The sequence below is a fragment of the Hippoglossus stenolepis genome, chromosome 12 (assembly GCF_022539355.2).
Source record: "Hippoglossus stenolepis isolate QCI-W04-F060 chromosome 12, HSTE1.2, whole genome shotgun sequence".
Classification (NCBI taxonomy): Eukaryota; Metazoa; Chordata; class Actinopteri; order Pleuronectiformes; family Pleuronectidae; genus Hippoglossus; species Hippoglossus stenolepis.
The window spans coordinates 1531701-1555508 of record NC_061494.1 but is presented as its reverse complement, the minus strand read 5'-3'; the positions used below and the strand labels follow the sequence as shown (position 1 = coordinate 1555508).

Below are 23808 nucleotides of genomic sequence, written 5' to 3'. Positions count from 1 at the left end.
TGCCAGCTCTTCTCTGTTAAATGTAACATATTTATCCAATCATAAATGAAAGTATCTCACTGTACCTGTTGGTGAGGATTCAGGAACTTCTCCCAGAAATGTATCTTGATCAAAAACAGGTTTGTTGTCATTCTGGTCTATTACAATCACCATAATATCCATCGGCTGCTCAGCATTTTTTGACCCATCTACCGCAGCATGTGCTTGAAACTGCGAACAGACACACATTTGTATCATAATACAACACATGTAAAAATAATTAATGTAGATATTTCATTCAGGTGATGTGAGGTATATTCCAACCATGAGTTTTACACTCAGTAGGCCATGAAAAATACTACTGGCAAGTAAACAGAGATAAACTTGACACCACTGTAAAATACATTTAAAAGAAGACTTTTCAAATGCATTAAGAGGGAGAACAAATGAAATGAACACTGAATGGTAGGCATTACTTTGTTTACATGACATCTCCAGAAGGCATTTTGATTTTTGGTCATTTATGTCTAATTGTCATATTATCACATTGGAATACTTTTTTTTTCACTATGCCAATAATTTCAAATTTTTTAAGAAAAGTAGTGGATGTTTCAACCCAAATGCAGGGTTCCTGAAGTTCCCATTTTTTTTCCATCCGTCTACAATTAATAACCCATCCTGACTTGGTTTCAGAAACAACCTCTCTTTGACAGAAGTATTCAGACCCCGAGTTCAGTACTTTGTAGAGGCTCCTTTAGCAGAAGTTACAGCTTCAAGTCTTCTTGTTTGGTATCTGAGCTTCAAGTCTCTACACAGTTTCTATGGGGTTTAAGTCTGGATGACACTGTATAAATGTGTGTTTGATTGCCACACAAATTGTCAAGCGCTTGTAGTTGTTGTTGTTGTACTGAAAAAGTACAATTTAAATACAGTCCAGATACCATTTACTTTGTCTGGACCACTTAAGGAAAGTCAGACTTGTCCTGAAGACACTCCAGCTTTGTCTTGGCATCATGCTTCAAGTCATTGTCACGCTGGGAGTTTAACAGTCATGCCAATCTTAGGTTGTGTTCACTCTGAAGCAGGTTTTTCAAGGAACATCTTCAAGGTGCAACCTCTGCTTTCAAAAGTATCTTGTACACGGCTAGGAGGAACCAGACAATTATTTTGTCTTTCTTCTCTCCTCTCGGTTTTCTGGTGGATCATAAACAACATACCACCAACTCTATAAGCTGTTGCTCCTGGGACAACAGTTGCTCTCGGCTCTCCTCTCTCAATTGCTCACACATTTGCTGCATGTCCCAGTGTCGGAATCCTTTAATATAAAATATAGACATATTTTCGACAGTTTATCTTCAGGTATTTTGTTGTTTTGTCTACTTGAGTTTGAGGTAGCTACTAGATAACTGTAGGGTAACATTAAGTGCTGCCAAAGCCATGTAGAGTGTGCTGCCACCAGAGGCACGTGCAGTGATGTTAATGTTACCTCTAAGCAGGATAACTCTGTCAGTACATAGCTCAGGCACCAAAATGAGGCACTGAAATATATATATATATATTGTTTTTCCACCTCCCTGTCTCAGCCCGCCTTGGTTAGTCAACTTGACTGGACATCCAGCTCTAGAAGAGACCTTTGGTTCCAAACCTCTTCTGCCTCACAACTAATGAGATCCCTATGCTCCTGGGAAGACTAAGCTTTAGAAATGGTTTCATAACAATGTCCTGATCTTAACCTCACCACAAATGTATCACAAACTGTCTATAATGAGTTTTTGGTTCACTTGTCCATGTTCTATTAAGGGCTATTGAGTGTAGATGAAGGCACTTTACTGTACTTGGACGTCAGCATAAAATGAAAGTGAAAAGAAATACACAATGTTTGACAAAAAGTGTAGATATAAAACTAACATCAGAGAGGGTGCTTACCGTGTACCTGTCCACCTTCTCTCTGTCCAGAGGCTGTGTCAGATACAAAGTACCAGTGAGCCTGTCCATTGTGAAAAGGCCAAGGGGAGGCTCATTAGCTCCTGGACCAGTGATGCTGTAAGATATCGTCTTCACTTTATCTTCACCAGAACGGATCTGGACAAAACACAACAGGTGTGAGTTAAACAATTCTCACTGACTGTAACCATAGTTAATATATTGCAAAACCATTTAAATTTAGTAAAGAAGAAGTGCTAAGTTCTTTGAGGTTTGCTGCTTTAAAATTCCTGGGCTAGAAAAACAAAGACTGGCTTAGCTACCATATTCTACATTCTGATCAAGTAAGTTACCATGTGATCTCAACCTTGTTAAATCACAGCCATGGAGCACCAAAGAACGTAGTTGTCATTGTTACAAGGAAACTTCTATTTTCTGCAACCATTGTTATTAGAATTGTTTTGCATTTGAGTATTTGATTGTGCAAATTGTCCACCTTACCTGAGCTACTTTAAGAGGATAGGGTCCTTTGTTATTTTCAGGAACATTGATGTCAGGAATAACCCAGTCTCTCTTCCTCCTCTTCAATCCATCACCAGACTTGGGGAACTTCAGAACAGGCACCTCTGGGGTGGTTGCATTCTATAAAAATGTACATACATTTTAAGTACTATAGGGTTTATTAGTCTAACAAGAGTCTAGATTGACAATCTCTAAAGAAATCCTGAAATCTTAGAGCAGGCGTCAACATTAGCCGTTACTGTCCAAGGAGTACACCAGTCCAGGGTGGACCCCCCTATGAACCAGTGTGCACTGGGATAAGCTCCTTCCCCAAGTGACTCTGCACCCATACACGGTATAGATACTGGGTGTCTGTGGTGCTAAACCCAACCACTTCTCCCATCCTCCTCTGCAGATTTATAAGAGACCCACCACTCTGACCAACAACTTCAGGCAGCTGATCATATGCTCAGACAAGTCAAGTGGAGCATAGGTTGGTTGATATTAAACTTGCTGTGCATTTATCTCGGGGCAAGAAACGTATTTTCAGTGGAACTGTCAGACTCTCAGTACAGCATGACAACTTAATATGTAAGGGCTGCATTTCTTCCTTGTGCTCAAAAATCTTTCAAATCTGCTGTGAAGCATTGTATTGCCAACCTCTAGAGAGACATAATACTGAGTTTGTCCCATTCAAACACAAACAGTGTTTTTTAAGGAAACAAGTGTTTGCATGCAAACTAATTTCCATCAAATGTATTACTTTAAAATATTTTCACAAATTGAGGTTCTTTATGCCCAAACCGACAGGGCCTCTAATCATACCTCTGTATTGTTAGCAGAGTCCACTTCATTCAAGTGGTGCTGTGAAGGTATGTTTTACTTACAGAGGACTGAGTGAAAGCTGGAGGGTTGTCATTGCTGTCTGTTACAGTGATGATTACTGTGGCATTTCCAGTCAACCCATTTCCCTCCATGTCTGCTGCCTCTATCACCAGAGTGTGCTTTGGGTATTTCTGTTGGGGAGACATACAATTAGTGTAACTCATCAAATGGACAGCTTAAACACTCTGCTATCATTCTCTGATCATAAAATGTAATCAATTTGTAGTCGGGGGACACTAGGACCCAGGCACAATTTGGCAAATCAAGGGAGAGCATCTCAGCAGTTAAAAGGCCAATTGAGCACAGGTGTGTGTCAGCATTCATTCCTGCTCTGGTGATCACGCCTGTGCACATGTCCTTAGCAAGCCAAACAAACTTTAGTTTTAAATAGAAGAGTGTGATGGTTGGGGTAATGTAGGGGTGCAAATATACCCTGATGTATTGGAATTTCAATGTAAATATTGAAGGTGTTGAGGTTTTACTATTTATATTGTTTCTTTTGTAAAGGGTCATAACGGTCCAGAATAAGTTGCTGTGCAGGTATGAAACTGCATTTTACTTTTAAACTGTTAGGCAATTAGACTGAAAATAACATGTGCTATGTTTATTTTACAGGCAAAGTGCTGGTGAATAGTGTTGATCTGCCTTTTTGTCTCTTTTAGTACTATAGCTGTTGTTGGCCCCCAGTCACAGGAGTGGCTGGTGCAGTGGAAGTTCACTTGTTGATTTGTGGTTTGCTGTGGCACTGGTGTGTTTTCTGTTGGGGAAGAAGGGTTTAATGTGTGTGTAGTTTGTTACTCATGATAGCATACTTCCAGTGCACTAGCCTGCTGACTGGTGTGCCACACCACTGCAGCAACTTTTAATTAACTTTTGAATAAACCAGCCTTTTATGGCACTTTGACCCACACTGACTGTTGGCTTTATCATTAAAGTTCACCTGTACTGACATTGAAGACTAAACAGTAGTCACAAATTAACTAAACTCCAAGCATGTCTCAAGGAAATAAAAACCTGGATGACCTGCAATTTTCTCTTATTAAACTCAGATAAAACAGAGGTTCTAATACTTGGCCCTAAACACCTTTTAGAGATACATTATCTAATGATATAGCTGCGCTAGACGACATTGCCCTTGCTTCCAGTGAAACAGTCAGGAACTTGGGAGTGATCTTCGATCCTGATTTGTCCTTTAATTCACACTTAAAACTAATTTCAAGGACCGCCTTCTTCCACTTGCGTAATATCTCATAAATCAGACATGTCCTTTCTCAAAAAGATGCAGAAAAACTAGTCCACGCCTTTGTTACATCCAGACTTGATTATTGTAATTCCTTATTATCAGGCTCCAGCAGTAAGTCGTTAAAGACTCTGCAGCTTGTCCAAAACGCCGCAGCACGTGTCCTGACAAGAACAAAGAAAAGAGACCACATTTCTCCTGTATTAGCTTCGCTACACTGGCTTCCGGTTAAATCTAGAATAGAATTAAAAATTCTCCTCCTCACCTTCAAGGCCCTTAATAATATGGCACCATTATACCTTAAAGAGCTGTTAGTACCTTATCAACCCACTAGAGCACTGCGCTCCCAGAATTCAGGCTTACTTGTTGTCCCTAAAGTCTCTAAAAGTAGAGTAGGAGCCAGAGCTTTCAGCTATCAAGCTCCTCTCCTGTGGAATCATCTCCCACTTTCAGTTTAGGAGGCAGACACCATCTGTACGTTTAAGAGTAGGCTTAAAACCTTCCTTTTTGATAAAGCTTATAGTTAGAGCTGGTACAGGCTTGTCTTAGACCCGCTCTTAGTTATGCTGCTATAGGTCTAGAAGGTCGGGGGACACATGACACTCGGAGCTTCTCTTTCCAGCTTCTCCTTCCTCTTATCAATCGTTATCACATCAAAGAAATTAATATCTCATCAATACATGTTACAGACTTGACTTCTTCCCCGGAGTCCCTTTGCCTTATCGTCCGCAGACCCAGGGCCGCGGCTGTGGCCAGATCGTGGATTATGATGGTGGGTCGCTTATCAGAGATTGTAATGGTGGATCCAGTATGGCGGATTCTGTATCGTGCTGGCTGATCGTGATAATAATGGCGGATCCTTTATCGTGTTGGCATCTGATAATGGTGGTGGACCACAATTGAGGTGGCAGCTGATGATGGATCCTAATGGCAGCAGTGGACAATGACTGTGGACTATAGTGGCATCCGATCTTGATGGTGGATCATGATCTTGCTGGCTGCTGACCATAGACTATGATTACAACAAGACTGCTTGATACATAGTATTTCTCCTCAGATACTCAACCATAACTGACAATAATCCATCAATTCATTGACCTTCAGTTATGCTTCAAAATGTTTATTCTTATCAATGCTGCTAAAACCTTTATCTTGATGATGTTCTCCATTACACGTGGCATCTATTGCACTTCTGTCCGTCCTGGGAGAGGGATCCCTCACATGTGGCTCTCTCTGAGGTTTCTACCTTCTTTTTACCCTGTTAAAAGGGTTTTTAGTAGTTTTTCCTTACTCTTGTTGATGGTTAAGGGCAGAGGATGTCACACCCTGTTAAAGCCCTATGAGACAAACTGTGATTTGTGAATATGGGCTATACAAATAAAAATTGATTGATTGATAAAACACTAAATCTGTACCAGGTCTGACATAGTGATGAAAAGGTAATACTAATCTCATTGCTCTGTCCTTTGTCCAAATACCTGCAAAACAAACTTTGTTTTTGTCTTCCACCCATGTTAAACAACTTCTCCTGGAAACCCAGAATCTGTAGTTTCATCAGTGGAATCATATGCATCTTAAATATTGATTCCCAAATATGGATCTGTTCATCTTTACAGCCCTACCCAACAGCCAATGACAGACAGCTCCTATAAATGGTAAAGTGACTACAAGATCAACAGAGGCTTCATACTAATCTAACAAATGTAAAATTATGAATGCTAGCACAGTTGAAGTAAAATGCTAATACAGTACGTTTTAAAATCCTCACCTCTCTGTCTAGCCCACGGGCATTGACTCTGATTGCTCCAGTGTTTGGGTTGATCTCAAACAGTGGGCCACTGGGGAACTCTGGATCCTGGCTCAGAATACGGTAACGAATATCCGAATTGGCATTACCCGGCTCGTCAAGATCTATGGCCACAACCGTTATCACCTCAAAACCTGCACAAAGGGGTTTTCAGAAATGTGAATTTAAGTAAAGAGTAAAAACGTGAACACTTTAAATTTGACATCTTCTATATTCTGCAGATTCATTCTTGCCCATTTTTCTGGACTCTACTCAACACCTACCTCAACCCACAAACAGTCATCTGCAAAAAAAATTTGCATGTATGCTTCATTTCAAATTATTCATAATTGGTTACATTCTGGATATATTCCATTTGCCAACCTTTCATTCTCCCATTTTAAATAGAATTTACAGCTATAAGAAACCTAAATCAGTGAATAATTGAAGTGAGAAGACCACAACAATGTCAGTGCTGGCACAGAATATTACTGCTAGCTCTTCTCTGTTAAATGTAACATATTTATCCAATCATAAATGAAAGTATCTCACTGTACCTGTTGGTGAGGATTCAGGAACTTCTCCCAGAAATGTATCTTGATCAAAAACAGGTTTGTTGTCATTCTGGTCTATTACAATCACCATAATATCCATCGGCTGCTCAGCATTTAGTGACCCATCTACCGCAGCATGTGCTTTAAACTGCGAACAGACACACATTTGTATCATAATACAACACATGTAAAAATAATTAATGTAGATGATTTCATTCAGGTGATGTGAGGTATATTCCAGCCATGAGTTTTACACTCAGTAGGCCGTGAAAAATACTACTGGCAAGTAAACAGAGATAAACTTGACACCACTGTAAAATACATTTAAAAGAAGACTTTTCAAATGCATTAAGAGGGAGAACATAAATGAAATGAACACTGAATGGTAGGCATTACTTTGTTTACATGACATCTCCAGAAGGCATTTTGATTTTTGGTCATTTATGTCTAATTGTCATATTATCACATTGGAATACTTTTTTTTTCACTATGCCAATAATTTCAAATTTTTAAAAAAAAGTAGTGGATGTTTCAACCCAAATGCAGGTAGGCTTTACTGCCTGTTTACAACTTGATTGCACACTGATCTCAGAGTTTTTCCACACATTGTATAATAGATATCATTTTTCTTTTAAATGGACCAAGTTCCCATTTTTTTTCCATCCGTCTACAATTAATAACCCATCCTGACTTGGTTTCAGAAACAACCTCTCTTTTACAGAAGTATTCAGACCCCGAGTTCAGTACTTTGTAGAGGCTCCTTTAGCAGCAGTTACAGCTTCAAGTCTTCTTGTTTGGTATCTGAGCTTCAAGTCTCTACACAGTTTCTATGGGGTTTAAGTCTGGATGACACTGTATAAATGTGTGTTTGATTGCCACACAAATTGTCAAGCGCTTGTAGTTGTTGTTGTTGTACTGAAAAAGTACAATTTAAATACAGTCCAGATACCATTTACTTTGTCTGGACCACTTAAGGAAAGTCAGACTTGTCCTGAAGACACTCCAGCTTTGTCTTGGCATCATGCTTCAAGTCATTGTCACGCTGGGAGTTTAACAGTCATGCCAATCTTAGGTTGTGTTCACTCTGAAGCAGGTTTTCTTCAAGGAACATCTTCAAGGTGCAACCCTCTGCTTTCAAAAGTATCTTGTACACGGCTAGGAGGAACCAGACAATTATTTTGTCTTTCTTCTTCTCCTCTCGGTTTTCTGGTGGATCATAAACAACATACCACCAACTCTATAAGCTGTTGCTCCTGGGACAACAGTTGCTCTCGGCTCTCCTCTCTCAATTGCTCACACATTTGCTGCATGTCCCAGTGTCGGAATCCTTTAACATAAAATATAGACATATTTTCGACAGTTTATCTTCAGGTATTTTGTTGTTTTGTCTACTTGAGTTTGAGGTAGCTACTAGATAACTGTAGGGTAACATTAAGTGCTGCCAAAGCCATGTAGAGTGTGCTGCCACCAGAGGCACGTGCAGTGATGTTAATGTTACCTCTAAGCAGGATAACTCTGTCAGTACATAGCTCAGAAACCGCAGAGAGACTTCCAAGTGAGGGATCCCTCTCCCAGGACAGAAAGAAGAGCAAAATAATTTACATGGAATAGAGCACATCAAAAGAATAACAATATTTAACTTATGAGAAAAGACCATGTCTAACATGAATTTAGCACTGTATCAATGTTTAAAGTATTCATGAACTTGTAAAAATGTCTGACAGAGATTAAGGGAGTGGGGCATAGAAGGTAAAGCAGCAATGACATATACATGGACATTAGAGATGCATGGATCAGCTCTGATGTCATCCTTATCCGCACGTGTTCTTGACTCATCCACCCATCACCCACCCGAAGGAATTATTTTCTCCAATACAAAGACCCACATCCACACGAACATTCCAAAAATAAAATAGCATTGCTGACTTCCCCCAGATTATCTTTGCAAGGTACTGCAGCCATGGGAATGAGCTGCCTTGTTTCTCCCCCAAAAAAGCAAACTGTCCTCCAATTGACCTATTTCACCCATCCAAGCCCATGCGGTATTAAGCAGAAGTGTTTTTTTACAACCCTACCAACCCATCCTGAGTCCTCAGGTGTAACTGCAATCCACGCATCACTAATGGAAAACATAGGCAGTGACGAAGACCAGCTGTCCGTTTTGGTATCGCACACTGTTCACAACGTGCAAACATGCAAACACAACCGCAATTGTCATGTAAAGGTTGTGTTTCCGTTGTGTGGCTTGTTTTGTTGTGGCTCATGCAGTTCTGTTTTCCATGAATGTGCTGGTGTGAGACATCTCAGCCACCGCTACTATGTTAAGGGTGTAAATTGGCAGTTTCATGAGGATGTTTAACGCCAATATCACAAAATCCGCCTTGAATTCGATTCGATTCAATTCAGGGCCAAGAGATCAATATGAAAGGGTATTATATGCCTATTTTACACAGTTACATTCATATCAACTTACAAAAAGCAACTAAACTATGATTTGGCTTCCATTAACAATTTAGCAACAATACGCACAGAACCTGCAGCGCTTCTGGTTCTTGTCAGGGCCAAACAATGCCAGCATCTTCACGTGTGACATCACATGTCCTCCACAGCCACAGCACGAATCCTCAGCTCCCCCTAGTGGGAGACAAGTTGTATTTCCCTTCTGCATGGTCCTTTTGTGTCACCTTTTGTGATCGAATACTTTTCCTTCAGCCGCTTACAACAGTAAGGCTTCTGTTTCTCCATTTTCTTTTCCACAGCACAAGCCCCAGACCCATCCAGAAACCCTTGGGGGTCAACCGCAGGCTAATCAAGTCAAGCTAATCCTCCTTTACTGATAACTTCACTCAATCCACAGCAGCACCACCAGACAACTTTGTCAGTTTATTGCTCTTGTCCTATTTTCTCTGCATTATGCCTGCAATAATGTATCCCAATTCCCTCCCCCATCCATTATCAACGCCAACCCTACCAGAAATAGAAACTAATCTCAGTTCAGTTCTCTATCATCCCATACCTTCAGGAATTAACACCAGTAGAACTCACCCTTGCTTTTCACTCTACAAGAAAAAAAAGACATACGTACATGACATCAGTTTTCCTCTAAATCTGATAGTAGAAGGTATTTGTTGCATCTTTACCTGTAATTGGGAAGTTTTCAGCAGGTGGCTCTATTACTGGGCTTGCCCGATGCTCAGTTTGTGGGGTGTAACTATTGGATTGGCCACTACAGTGTCTTGTTCTTCTACAGCAGACCAGCAAGTTTTTCAGCTCCAAAGTTTCACGTTTATGCTTCAATGATTTCATTCCTTTTTCCCGTGCTTTCTTCTTTTCCTCCAGGTCATGCTTTTCTTTCAGTGCTGCCATTGAGCTGGTCCACCACTAGAGACTTGGCATTGTTTTTAGGGCCAACTTCCATCTCTTGGAATTCAACAGCCTCAGCCTTAGATATTCCGAACAGCCAGTGAGACACAAATCTAAGAAACCCATTACTTTTGGCCATTTTAGGTCCAAACCATCCACATTTATCTTCATTTGCCTCTTCTTCAGTCAAAAGGTTATGATAAATATCATGTGTGAATTTTAAGTCACCCAAGAGTTGCTTATACAAAAGAGATGCTACCCAGCAGATGACACATCTTTAATAAATTAACTCAAATTTTTTCAAAGTTCACTTTTATCCATCTCTTGACGTCTGTTTCTGGTATTGGCCATTACATCATCTTCTTCACTTGTGTTCACAATATGAGCCATGTTCTTTTAATTATCATCTAGAAATGATCCAAGCAATCCCATAACCCACTCTTATAGGAGACTCCTTACTGTTTGAACTATTTCACAATACAATCCACCCCAGAAGCAGATTTCCTTTATTCCTTTTAATTTTTTTTGTAACTAGATCCATTCTCAGGTCCGAGATTATGATTAGGGGTGTACTCATGCTTTCAAACAATCGGTTCATGTGTTCATCACCATCCAGCTCTCAAATTGGATTCCATATCTTATTTTAGTTGCTGGAGTTCTTCCTATGTGTTGTGGATGTTCTGGAGTCATTCACTTGGTGAAAACAGTTTTAGAATTGATGTAGTGTTTCTGGTGACTGAGCAAACATTATGTCTGACTTGACAACTTCTCTCAAACTGAGGACATTTACCTTTACACAGACATGACTACAACCAGTGGCTATTATGGAGAAGGATGGTTCACCTCTGGTTAGCAATCAGAATTCAAATCTCTAGATTCAGAGTCTCACTCTGCCTCATCTTTGCTCTGAGTGATACCCAAAATTCATAGCTGCCATACCATGGGGGCATGAATGGTTCAGGAAGTCTAAAATCATTCACATTGACAACGCTGTAATCGTTGGCATCATAAATGAAGGTAGATATCATTCCTCTTCCATTACAATTTCTGCCCGTTACAGACTCGCATTGCTTTTGGCTTAATATCTGTTCATCGTCAAAACAACCATTATTCCTGGCGACCACAAAACACTGACTATTTGTCTCGTTTCTCTTCCCAGTAATTCAGGCACTACCAAATCAGACACTCATCCGACCATAATCCCAGTGTTTTCAGCTGCAATAATCATTTAAACTAATTGAACAAACTAATTCCCACCTAACCCTAACCCCCAGTGGGGAAACCTCTCTAGCATACTTTTTTTTCATTGAGAATATAGACGAGATGTTGAATATCCCCTGTACGTTTGAAGGTCGTCTGCACAATGTAGGTTACCAAGTACCAGTAGATGTTAGCAGGTGTTAGTGGTCACTAGCGGATGTTAGGGACACATCTGTGCACCTTAGCGCCATCAAGTGTTTTGGGCTTGTAATCAATGATACAGGCTGAACTTGAGGGTACGCTGAGGCTAAAGGTAAGTAGCAGCCTAAATATACATCCGGCCTCAAGTAAATGACTAGAACAACAACAACACCTATACACTATCCAATATATCAATTTCTTGTCAAACATTTGAACAGTGGCGGCTCCTGCCAAATTCCTCAGGGGGGGCAATTGTTGCGATGATGGCTAAGGCTACCTGTTTAATGGTTGAATAAACTCAAGTCAGTTAGACATTGTCTCATTGCATTACCACATTTGCATAAAATGTGTTTTGTTTCTGATCACCTCACATAGCAATACCACCAGTAACCACAGGACAAGGATTATTCCTCAGGCTATATACTGTACAGTCATTTTGTAGACAGGTCTTCATTAAAATTAATTTGGCTCTAAATTTCCATTTCATGCTGCTTTATTCTGCTACTGCAATACATCTCAGAGAAAATCTTTACTTTTTACTATTTTTACTTCATTTGATAACTCACTTAATTCACTAGTTACTTTTCCGATTCAGATTTTATAAAGAAACTGAATTAAATACAATGCATTGTTGTAAAATAAACTACTAACAGTATAGTGATGAGTGAGCTCCTCCACCATGACAAACTAGTAAAAATGCTACTCACACATTAATGCATCAGAATTATTAATCCAATAATATTATACTGAATAATATAACACTCACAGGGGACATTATGAGTACTTTTGTTTGTTATTTTATTTTTATATATTATTTTTACTTTTGCGCGTATTAATGAAGAGCTTTGCACTGTTGTCCTTGGAAGAATTTTTTTTTCCTAACAACTAATAATACTTCTGTACTTTAACCTGAGTACACTTTTGTGTGCAGGACCTTTCCTTGTAACAGAGTATTTTATTTGTGGTAATTCTACTTTTACTTAAGTAAATGATCAGAATACTTCTTCGATTTCTGGCCATTTATTGGTTCATCCTCAAGACAACATTGGATGTAAAGACAATTACTTAACAGAGCAGAATAACGAGCAGTGGAACTGACAATGTGGAATGAATAAAACTATTTACAATTCAACTAATGGAAAGATATGAGTGCAGTCACATCCCACACAATCACAACAGATGATGCATGTCAGTGACACCCGTAGTTGTCCAGCTGTGTCCATGCTGCCATCGGGGTGAAATAGAAGACAGGGGTAGCAAAACAATGCGTTAGCTAGTTCGCATCCTGTTAACCATGTTTTCCGGTCATACCAGCTCCGTGAAAATCCCCGCTTATAACATTTCCCTCCTTTTGTAGATGCTTGGTTGATGTTTAAATTCGGCCTATGTGGTCCTAATTCTTTGGTTGCCAATTTATCCTCATTGCTACGACGACTGAAAGGCATTTCTTTTAGCGACTCGAGTTGCTCCCGTTAGCCATGACTGTGACAGTGGCGTAATCATAGGTACGGCGTGATTGGACCGCCCAGGTGCACGTGTAACAGCTTACGTATGACGAAATCATGTTAGTGCTAGCCCTCCCGGAAGTCATAGGGAATGCATTGCAGCCCCTGCAGTTTGAAAATAAAACGTTTTACAATGAAAGTCTATGAGAGCGATGTGGGGCGATTTTCAGCCATATGGAAATCGCCCCATAGTCTATTAAACAGGGCTCAGCGCTGCAGCTGATTGGACGATGATATTCAGAGATAGCAGGCAGGATAAACTGTATTGATAATTTTACCTTTTTTTCTTTGGGAGGGCGGCGCCCTATCGCCCCCTATGGACCAGCTGCCCCTGATGTGAATGGCATATTATTGGGGCCTGGTACTTTCAAATTAAATCAATTTTGACACGCACCACCTGAAGTGTTTGGCACGCCTTTAGTGGTTAAGGTGGTCCATTAACTCATTCCTGCTGTATTGGTCTGGCAGTCATCAGGTCAAAATAGCTGCCAGGCAATTGGGAACCATCCCAGTGCAGTAATTTGTCCAGAATCAGAAAAAAAGTCAGCCTATGTGGAGACTTGTTTGAGAGAATAAAAAATGCCAATGGTTCAACTCCAAAGTGACAAATCAAACTAAATGTTTTCAAGGCCTTTATGGGCAAAATACACCCACACTTTAGGACAGACTTCAACCCCGACACAGGACCAGGACCCGGGGCTGCAGTCACCGCCGAACGGTGTAAAGGGGCAGGCCTCTTCCAGCCACATGTCCCCACTGTTGTCCTGCCGCCCGGGATTTCCCCACCGGTGTCATCTTGTGAAGGGAGATGCCGATGAAGGAGGATGAGGGGCGATCCCGACACAGACCCCGACCGGGCCAGGAAATGTTCCAGCAGCTGGGTCCGACTCTCCGCTTGTGCCTGGAGGGCCTCCCACTGCCGCCTGCTCTCCACCGCATGCTTCTGTTGCATCATTAAAAACTCCTTTGCCATTTGAACTAGCGCCGTTACTAACTGGAGCTGTGCATTACTTGTCCGACACATAACCTTTCCAGGTGGCAGATCAGCTCAGCTCCACTCTCTGGCTCCTCTCTGTTACTCTTCTTCATGCATCTTTCAGTTTCTGTGTGTCAGTCTCCCTGTGGCTCTTCTCCATGTGTCAGTATTTCTCCCACCATCAGCTCTCAATGCTGCGCTGATTAAACCCCCTGGTACAGCGGGAGGTGCTCTCTGATGGTCTGAGGTCTGATGAGCCAATTCAACAAGAGATATACTGATAAAAAACGGACAATCTGTCTATGAGTTTGCAATAGAAAAAATATCTTCTTGTAAAGGTTGGAGAGTCCAATGAAATAGATTGTAGTTGTTTTGTCACTTTGAAGATGAAAGCAGTGGCAGCTTTGGTGTTTGCTTGAGGATGTGTAAAAAAAGGTTGACACTGATTTCCTTGTACTGCTTGTGACTTGGTTCCTCTCCCGACATGTGTGACTTGTGGCACCTTATATGCACAGCTGTGTGCCTTTCTAAACTATGTCTAATCGATTCAATTTGCCACAGGTTAACTCCACAAAGCTTTAGACACTTCTCAAAGATAATTAAAGCAAATTTTGGATTGTCACAGCAACAGTATCTGAACCCTTTGGTAAATGACACCAAATGACAAAACCATGTTTTGACTTTGTCATGGGAAACTGAATACACAATGTGTGACAAAAAGTGTATGAAGACAATTTAAATCAAAGAGGGTGCTTACCGTGTACCTTCCCACCTTCTCTCTGTCCAGAGGCTGTGTCACATACAAAGTACCAGTGAGCCTGTCCATTGTGAAAAGGCCAAGGGGAGGCTCATCAGCTCCTGGACCAGTGATGCTGTAATATATCGTCTTCACTCCATCTTCATTAGAACGGATCTGGTCAAAACACACCATATCTGATTTATGCAATTCTTACTAACTATAAATAAAACAAAACAATTTAAGTGTAGTAAATAAGTGCAAAGGTCGTGCCACTTTTAAATTTCTGAGGTACCGAAACAAAGTTACAATATTCTACATCCTGGTTTTGAGATGAAGTCAGTTACTTTGTGATCTCTGGTTAATAACATTGTTTAAACATATCAGCCATGGTGCACCCAATAACTTAGTTGTCATTATAACAAAGAAACACCTTTATTGATTTCTCCTGATGAAATTCTTTTACTATTGTCATAACAAATTAACTTTGCTGTCGTGACAAACAAGGTCATAACCCTTAACCCTGTTCATTCATTCATTCATCTATATCAGGGTTGATTAGTGATTGTAGCTATGGCTTTACTTTGGGAGGAGTGAGTTTCCACAGCGGAAACAAATGGCAATTTCACAATCAAATAGTTGAATGCAAGCAGTATTGAATTCTCAGTGACAAGGGGCTGCAGTTCGTCTTACCTGAGATACTTTAAGAGGATAGGGTCCTCTGAGATTTTCAGGAACATTGATGTCAGGAACAACCCAGTCTCTCTTCCTCCTCCTCAATCCATCACCAGACTTGGGGAAATTCAGAACAGGCACCTCTGGGGTGGTTGCATTCTATGAAAATGTGCATACATTTTAAGTACTATAGGGTTTATTAGTCTAACAAGAGTCTAGATAGACAATCTCTAAAGAAATGCTTGAATCCTAGAGCTGGCATCCACATTAGCTTAAAAGCTTTAGCTCAGATCATCATGAACCTGTTACTGTCCAAGGTGTACCCCAGTCCAGGGTTTTGACAATAGGTTTTAAAATGTCGGCACTACATTAAAAAAATGAATAAGTACATGCCATTCAATTTATATTACACATTATACTGAAATAATGATTCTGTTTGGAAAAAGAAGGATATTTTGACATTGAGATCCTATGAGCACGCAGCTTGTTCTCAATCTAATGTGGCCACAGAGGGGCAGTGTTTGTTGAGGAAAAAAGCTCAGAGCCTTTTTTCCTTTGTGCATGTTGGAATTGAAAACGATATTTCCTATTAAATGTGTTATTTTGAAATCAATTTTATTTTGACAACAATGAGTTTCCGGTTTTCTTTATTCCCCTCCAACAGGGCCTCTAATCATACCTCTGTATTGTTAGCAGAGTCCACTTCATTCAAGTGGTGCTGATTGTTGTGGTGTCTGTGCTCTCCGAGGTGATGCTCAACATTTTGCTGGTGATGCCCATGGTTTTCCCCTCTATGATGTCCATGGTGATGACCATCGTTTTGTCCATGGAGACGCCCATAGTGCACGACTGTGACTGTCATTTTTGGACAGTGCAAGTTCCAGGAGTGGATAAAGAAGTCCTGGTGTCCTTCCAGAAGAGCAACCATTCTCTTTACCTGGATGGAAAAAACATCATCAGAGAAGGTGGGCACGCTTTAACTCTTTGACTTGAAAAAACTGTACATGACAAATTAGGCAAACTGGGACAGTTTGATGATATTCCTCGCCTGAAACTTGAAACATGCAGGAATTACAGCCCCGTAGAAGAAATATACTTAAAGATGTCAACACCTTCTTTAACTTTATTTTACTACCTAACCAACTGCAGCATTTATTTTAACTCATTTAGGGTGTGAGACGAAGGGTGAAGCATCAGAAAGCATTTTTTCGGTATCGAGTCTGTCAAAGTCTGCTCACCATCAATATCCCATCTGGATGGACCATGAAACGTCTGTCATTACTGATGAAAAGAAATCTTGTGCGGTTTGTGCAGTCATTGAAGCCCACTGGGATTGAACACAAGAAACAATTAGTGCATGCAGGGAAATCAATCTGCAAATTTTCAGTACATGACAAAGTATTGTTCACTGGATAAAAAACACACACGCTAAGCTAAATATCAGGTGGAAGTGGCAGCTTGTCATAAATGGTTCAATTAGGGCTGCATGAAATCAAGTAAAAACAACTTGTACAAAAGGGTAATTTCAGTTCATAAAATAAGAGATGCGTACTTCACCGACTTGGTCACTTTGAAAATTGAAAATAAATAGACGATTTAGTTTTAGTCCAGGCCAGTCATGCAATTTCTGAAGGAAGTTGGTAAAGGAATGTGCAGTGACATAAAGAACCAGACTGGTGCAGCACCATGTTTGCTCAGTTGCTGTAAGACACACTCAGGCTCGCTGAATTATAAATAAAATTAACATCCACCCTTAAATGTACTGATGATAGCAGATACAAGTCAAGTGAATGACTCATGGGCTTGCAAATGTGTGATTGAACACTGAAGGTAATAGGAAGTCTTTCAGTGGTCAGTGCTCATCTCAGTACTGACTGTTGACACATCTAATATGGGACAGTCAGTATCTTTCCTGTGCAAAGACTTGTTGTTGGAAATTTATCCCAACATGGGACTATGTCAGTCGAAGGTCACAAAAATCAATATTGATTCGGTGTGTACACATGCAAAAACAATGTCGGACTCCGTAATTTTAAACTCTGGACCTCCACCTTATATGACCAGTGATGACATGTATAGCCACACGTCATCCCCTCACCACTGGCTGTCGAGGTGGTGTCGAATCAATGGGGGCTTCGTAGATAATTGTCAAAGTTTCAGGCAAAAACCTGGTCTGATTAGGAGAGATTACATTCATTCAACTTTGGATGGAGCAGCTCTCATATCTAGAAATATGACCACGTTTTTAGACAGTCCACACCGTGACAATACAGAGTTGAGACCAGGAGGCAGAGTAGCAGTCTTACACGCTTCTCTGCACTTCTATTAGAGCAATCACCCTCACAATATCCCTCACACTATCCTATAGAAACTGTGTCTGCCCCCAGACCACCTAAATTAATTAAATCAAAGGATAAAAAGAATTTAAAACCTAATAATAATAATAATAATAATAAAGTTGATACAACCAATATATCAGTACCAAAAAAAAGAAGTATAAAATTGTGTTAAATATCAGGTCACTCAATCCAAAATCCCTACATATTAATGATCTGATTATTGACCATCAGATATATTTAATATGTCTAACTGAAATGCCTAACTTTAAAGAACTGCCTTCTTTGACACTAATCTCACAACCATGTGTCAGTACAATATGGTAAATGGTAAATGGTTTTGTATTTATATAGCGCTTTTCTAGTCTTGATGACCACTCAAAGCTCTTTACAGTACAGTTTTTTACATTCACCCATTCACACACACATTCATACAGTGCATCTATTAGCAGCACTTTCTTGTTCTATGAGGGGCAATTCTGGGTTCAGCATCTTGCCCAAGGACACTTCGGCATGCAGATGAGGAAGACTGGGGATCTAACTGCCGACCTTCAGGTTGGAGGACGACCTCTCTACCCCTCAGCCACAGCCGCCCCACAATACAGTAAAGAGTTATCAAAACTTCACTTCCACACTTGTTGATAACTTTGTTAATAGTACAGCAGCCTCATTACAAACAACCCTTGACGCTGTCACCCCTCTTATTTATACCATGGAGCAAATCAGAGGTGATTAGCTACATGGTATAATTCTCAAACAAGTGTTTTAAAACATACATCACAGAAGCTGGAGAGGAAGTGGCGTTCCACCAACCACTTCCTCTCCAGCTTCCGTGATGTATGTTTTAAAACTTCTCACCAAGCCTGGAAAGGTAGCCTGATAAATTGCAAGAAAGCACTTAGAAATACCAGAACCTCCTATTATTCATTATTAATAGTAAAAAATAAGAACAACCCCAGCAATCTAACCCAACTAGACTTTTTAAGGAAGATTTCCCCCTAATTGACAGTTCCATATTAAATCAGATTAATATGTCTTTGTCAATGTACCACAAGCTTTTAAGGTAGCAGCTATTAACCCTCTACTTAAAAAACAAACTCTTGTTCCACATGTTTTAGCTAATTATAGACCCATATCAAACCTGCCCTTCATTTCCCAAATCCTTGAAAAGGCTGTTGCTAACCAGCTATGTGATTACTGAGATAGTAATGGTTTGTTTGAAGACAGTCAGGATTCAGAATCTATCACAGCAAAGAAACAGCACTGTTAAAAGTTACTAATGAACTTTTAATAGCATCAGATAATGAACTTGTCTCTATACACGTCCGGTTGGATCTTAGTGCAGCATTTGACACCATAGATCATACGACTCTGTTACAGAGACTAGAACAACATGTAGGGATTAAAGGAGTGGCACTGGAATGGTTTAAATCATATTTATCAGATAGATTTAAATTTGTTAATGTTAACAATGATTCGTCCATGCACACACAAGTTAGTCATGGAGTTCCACAAGGTTCTGTCCTTGGACCAATACTCTTCACCTTATATATGCCCCCTTTAAGCAACATCATCAGAAAGCACCACATACACTTCCATTGTTATGCAGACGACACCCAGCTGTAAATATTTATGAAGCCTGATGAATCTAATCACTGAGTCAACTTCAGGAATGTCTCAAGAACATCAAGGCCTGGATGACCCAAAACGTCTTACTTCTAAATTCAGACAAATCTGAGGTCATTGTTATTGGCCTTAAACATCTCAGAGAAACACTGTCTGACCAGATAGTCACCTTGGAAGGTGTTAGTTTGGTCCCTAGCTCCACTGTGAGGAACCTTGGAGTTATGTTTGACCAGGACATGTCATTTGACCCACATATAAAATAAGTCTCTAGGACAGCTTTCTTGCACCTGCGCAATATTATGAAAATGTCTCAGAAGGATGCTGAGAAACTCGTCCACGCATTTGTTACCACTAGACTGAATTACTGTGATTCTTTATTATCAGGATGTCCCAGTAAGTCTGTGAAAAGCCTCCAGTTGGTCCAATATGCTGCAGCACGAGTGCTGACAGGAACTGGAAGGAGAGATCATATTACTCCTGTCTTAGCTTCTCTGCATTGGCTCCCTGTAAAATTCAGAATAGAATTCAAGATCCTGCTCCTCACATATAAAGCCCTGAACAATCAAGCCCCTTCATATATCAAAGAGCTCATAACACTGTATTGTCCCAATAGATCACTTCTCTCTCAAAACACAGGCTCTCTTGTGGTTCCTAGAGTCTGTAAGAGTAGAACAGGAGGTAGAGCCTTCAGCTACCAGGCTCCTCTCCTGTGGAACCAGCTCCCACTCTGGGTTCAGGAAGCAGACACCATCTCTACATCTAAGGTTAAACTTAAAACATTCCTATTTGATAAAGCCTATAGTTAGGGCTGGAAAAGGTGAGTCCTGAACCATCCCTTAGTAATGCTGCTATAGGCCTAGACTGCTGGGGGAACTCCCATCATGCACTGCGAACTGAGCACTTCTCCCCTTCTTTCTGTCTCTCTGCCCCCACATTCATTTATTTATTTTAATACATGTCACCAACTATGTGTCTTTTTCCTGCCATAGCTTCTCTCTCTTTCTCTCTCTCTTTGCAGGTATCTCCGACTCCGGAGCTGCAGGATAACAACAATTATTGTTTTTATTATTATTAGGGCCCGAGCACCGAACAGTAGGAGACAGTGGGAGGCCCTATTGAAATTGTAAGGATTATTATTATTATTATTATTATTATTATTATTTTTTTTTTTCAGACAAATTAATTGGCCTTTTGAGGGCTTAAACATGCTCAAATCATTACCAAAGTTTGCAGAAAATTAGAAAGTGGTGAAAATGTACGTATTCTGGAGTAATTTTAAATGGGCGTGGCAAAATGGCTCAACAGCGCCCCCCGCGCCCCCTGGAACGTGTTCACATTGACCGATCTTCACAAAAATCGATACACAGGTGTATCATGACCAGACAAACAAAAAGGTATGAGGTGCAATTGGAAAAAAGCAACAGGAAGCCCGCCATTTTGCATTTAGTGGCCATTTTGGCCATTTTTCACATTTCTACTTTGACGAACTTGTCCCAGGGCTTTCATTGTTATTATTATCATTATTATTACTAACAATAATACCTATTATTAATTAATTATTGTATGTATTGTCGCTGCTATCAATAATAATCAATAACATCTTTATACTCTAATTGTTTTGATTCTAACTAGTTTTTCCCTGCTCACCCCAGCCGGTCGAGGCAGATGGAGTCGGGTTCTGTTGGAGGTTTCTTCCAGTTAACGAGGGAGTTTTTTCTCTCCACAGTCGCCAAAGTGCTGCTCATTGTGGGAACTGTTGGGTTTCTCTATAATTTTAAGGACTTGACCTTCAATGTAAAGTGCCTTGAGATAATGTTTATTATGATTTGGCGCTATACAAATAAAATTGAATTGAATTGAATGGTCAAAAATGTGATTTTATACTACTGGGGCAGTATTCTCTAATTGGAATCACTTTCTTTGTTTTGTTCCATTATTGTTGTAGTCATGTAATAGAACCTGTTAAAAGCCAACAATGCTTATTAAAATGGTATATGGCTGTAACATAGATTTATAGAGCACTTTTCTAGTCTTGTCCACTCAAAGTACTTTACACTACAAGTCACATTCACACACATTCACACAGAGCTTCTTTATACAGACTTTCACAAACATCATTCAGACACAAAAGAGCCATCAGGGGCAATCAAGGCCTCAGTTTTTTGCTCACAGAACAACATTTTGCATGCACGCCGTTCACCTGCCACACACAACACAAGACGAGACATGGTGGGCACAGCCAGGACATCAGGGTTAAAGTGACTGGAACGATTCTGCTTCATGTTCTGACATCATCGTTTAATAACTAAATACATGTGGTAGAGACAAGCACACACACACTCCAGCAGACAGGAGAGAAGTTCTTCCTGCAGATTGTGACACAACAAAACCTAACATATAGCTGAGAAAATAAATGTATCACTATGATTTGGGCCTGGATATTTTTTAATAGCTAAAATGTTCTTCCTTAAATGCACAGAAATGATATCCAAACATACGGACAATGACTGTAGGAAAGAAATGAACACTCAAGTTTCATTCAGGTCCGTGTGCGTGAGAGCAGCTTCCTGGATTGTTCTCACCTCTGCCCAGCCTTGTACCCGGCCCCAGGTGCTTTCTGGTCACTCTGAAGATCAACACATCTGACTTGAATCCAGGTACACATTTTGGCTCCTGTGTGGTCTCTAAAGCTGAGGCCTAGGAGGGAAAACCATAGTTTCAGTTAATCATAATCCAAATCATGGAAAATGTGTAATCAGTCACCAAATATATATATATATATTAAAACCAAAGATACCAGAAAAATCAACACTTGAACAAATTATTTGCCGTGTACTTAAGACAGTCTGCAGCCTGTTACCAGGTGGCAATGAAGACGCTTTGGCTTCACTTCTGGACTGCACTCTTGTCGTCCATCTATCTATACAGTTCATCTGTTTTACACAATGGAAATGGGTGGACATCAAAAGAAAAATCCCAGCTGCAGCTGAAAATCTCACCTGAAAAACGATTAATAAAATGCCCACAGCCATGAACCGAGTGGGCGCCATCTGCTCATAAATCATTTGTCTATATTCCTCACAATGAAACTAACAAAAAAATGTAAAAAGTAATTGTAAATATGTCCCTTAAATTGTTGTGGCTCCGTTGTCTTGCTTCATGAAGCTGGTTTCAGTGAGAGTGAGTCCAGCTGCATACATGTATCTGCTGCAGTTTCTGAGCTGAGTGAGCTGCATGATTACAATCACCAGCCAGCCCCCAGCCTGCATCTAGAGAAACAACAGTCTAACCACACATGCACATGCACACAGAAACTAGACAACCTCAAAAGTGTTTGTCACGTCATGTGTGTGAAACCAGCCAGCAAAGTGTCTCAAGTTTTAGGTTCCCCAGTTTCATATAAATGAGATCCATATCTATGATGTATTGACAGTAATGTCAGTATGTGTCTGTGCAAGTTACTGTTGTATTCAGCGTGTCATTCAATATCTCATAAATCATTTACTATAACAATACATTAAAAAAAATAATTTCTATTATAAATTTGTTGTGAATAAATTATAGTTGTACAGTTACGGATTCAAGCTCAATGAATTTCATTTTGCTTCAAAAGCATGTTCAGTGTGTAAAAGACATACACTGAACACAAAAACAACACACATATAAACATTTAACCAGGGCTTAACAGGGTTACATTAGAATATATGCTAATAACATTTCAGGCAGACAACTCACATTTGAAATATCTATTACAGCAACAGAACATAGTTAGTTTGGCTACTAGGCTCTGACTTCATCACTTCCCCAGATAAGATTACAATAATATAATGGGGGAGTGATGAGGAAATATGCCTACAGATCATGCCGACACTAAATTTGTAGAATTTGTGAACAGATAAAATATTTTAAAAACATTAAAAAAAAGATAATGCAAACCAAAAACTTATAATTCATGGAATTGGCTTTTTCTCTGATACATTTCTTTCTCAACTTTAAAACAGGTGTAAAATTAGTAATTTGGCAAGGTAGCTGTGGTATAAACAGGATAATCAATTTTTAAAGAAAATCAATTACCCAGGGAGTTAAGGTTACTGTGTCCGATGGTGGTAACCATTACAGTCTAGTCCTATCACCATCTCAATGCCCTCTGCTACCCTGTCTTTGACACATGTCTGTACTTTACCTGTGCACACAGAAGTGTCAGGTTGTGGCTCTGGGAGGATTGCTTTTATGTATTCAAAGTAGAACCCTCAAATCTGACGGATGGAAAGAAAAAAGTTGCTCAATCCAGCACAACTCAAAGTGTTTGACCCAAGGCTGTA

The 23808-nt window shown here is 40.0% G+C and overlaps 2 protein-coding genes across 2 annotated transcripts in view; one reads left to right on the top strand and one right to left on the bottom strand.

Moving 5' to 3' along the window:
• Window positions 1-23808, top strand: part of rasgrp3 (RAS guanyl releasing protein 3 (calcium and DAG-regulated)) — a 102645-nt gene that overhangs the window by 45400 nt on the left and 33437 nt on the right.
• LOC124854577 (cadherin-1-like) lies at window positions 13838-22758 on the bottom strand. The gene is made up of 7 exons (XM_047342427.1): window positions 22486-22758; window positions 22069-22183; window positions 16763-16851; window positions 16204-16461; window positions 15543-15683; window positions 14871-15026; window positions 13838-14362 (listed from the first exon to the last, which is right to left on the bottom strand). Exons 1-7 carry the CDS (start codon window positions 22549-22551, stop codon window positions 14234-14236), a joined length of 954 nt encoding a protein of 317 aa, XP_047198383.1. The 5' UTR covers window positions 22552-22758; the 3' UTR covers window positions 13838-14233.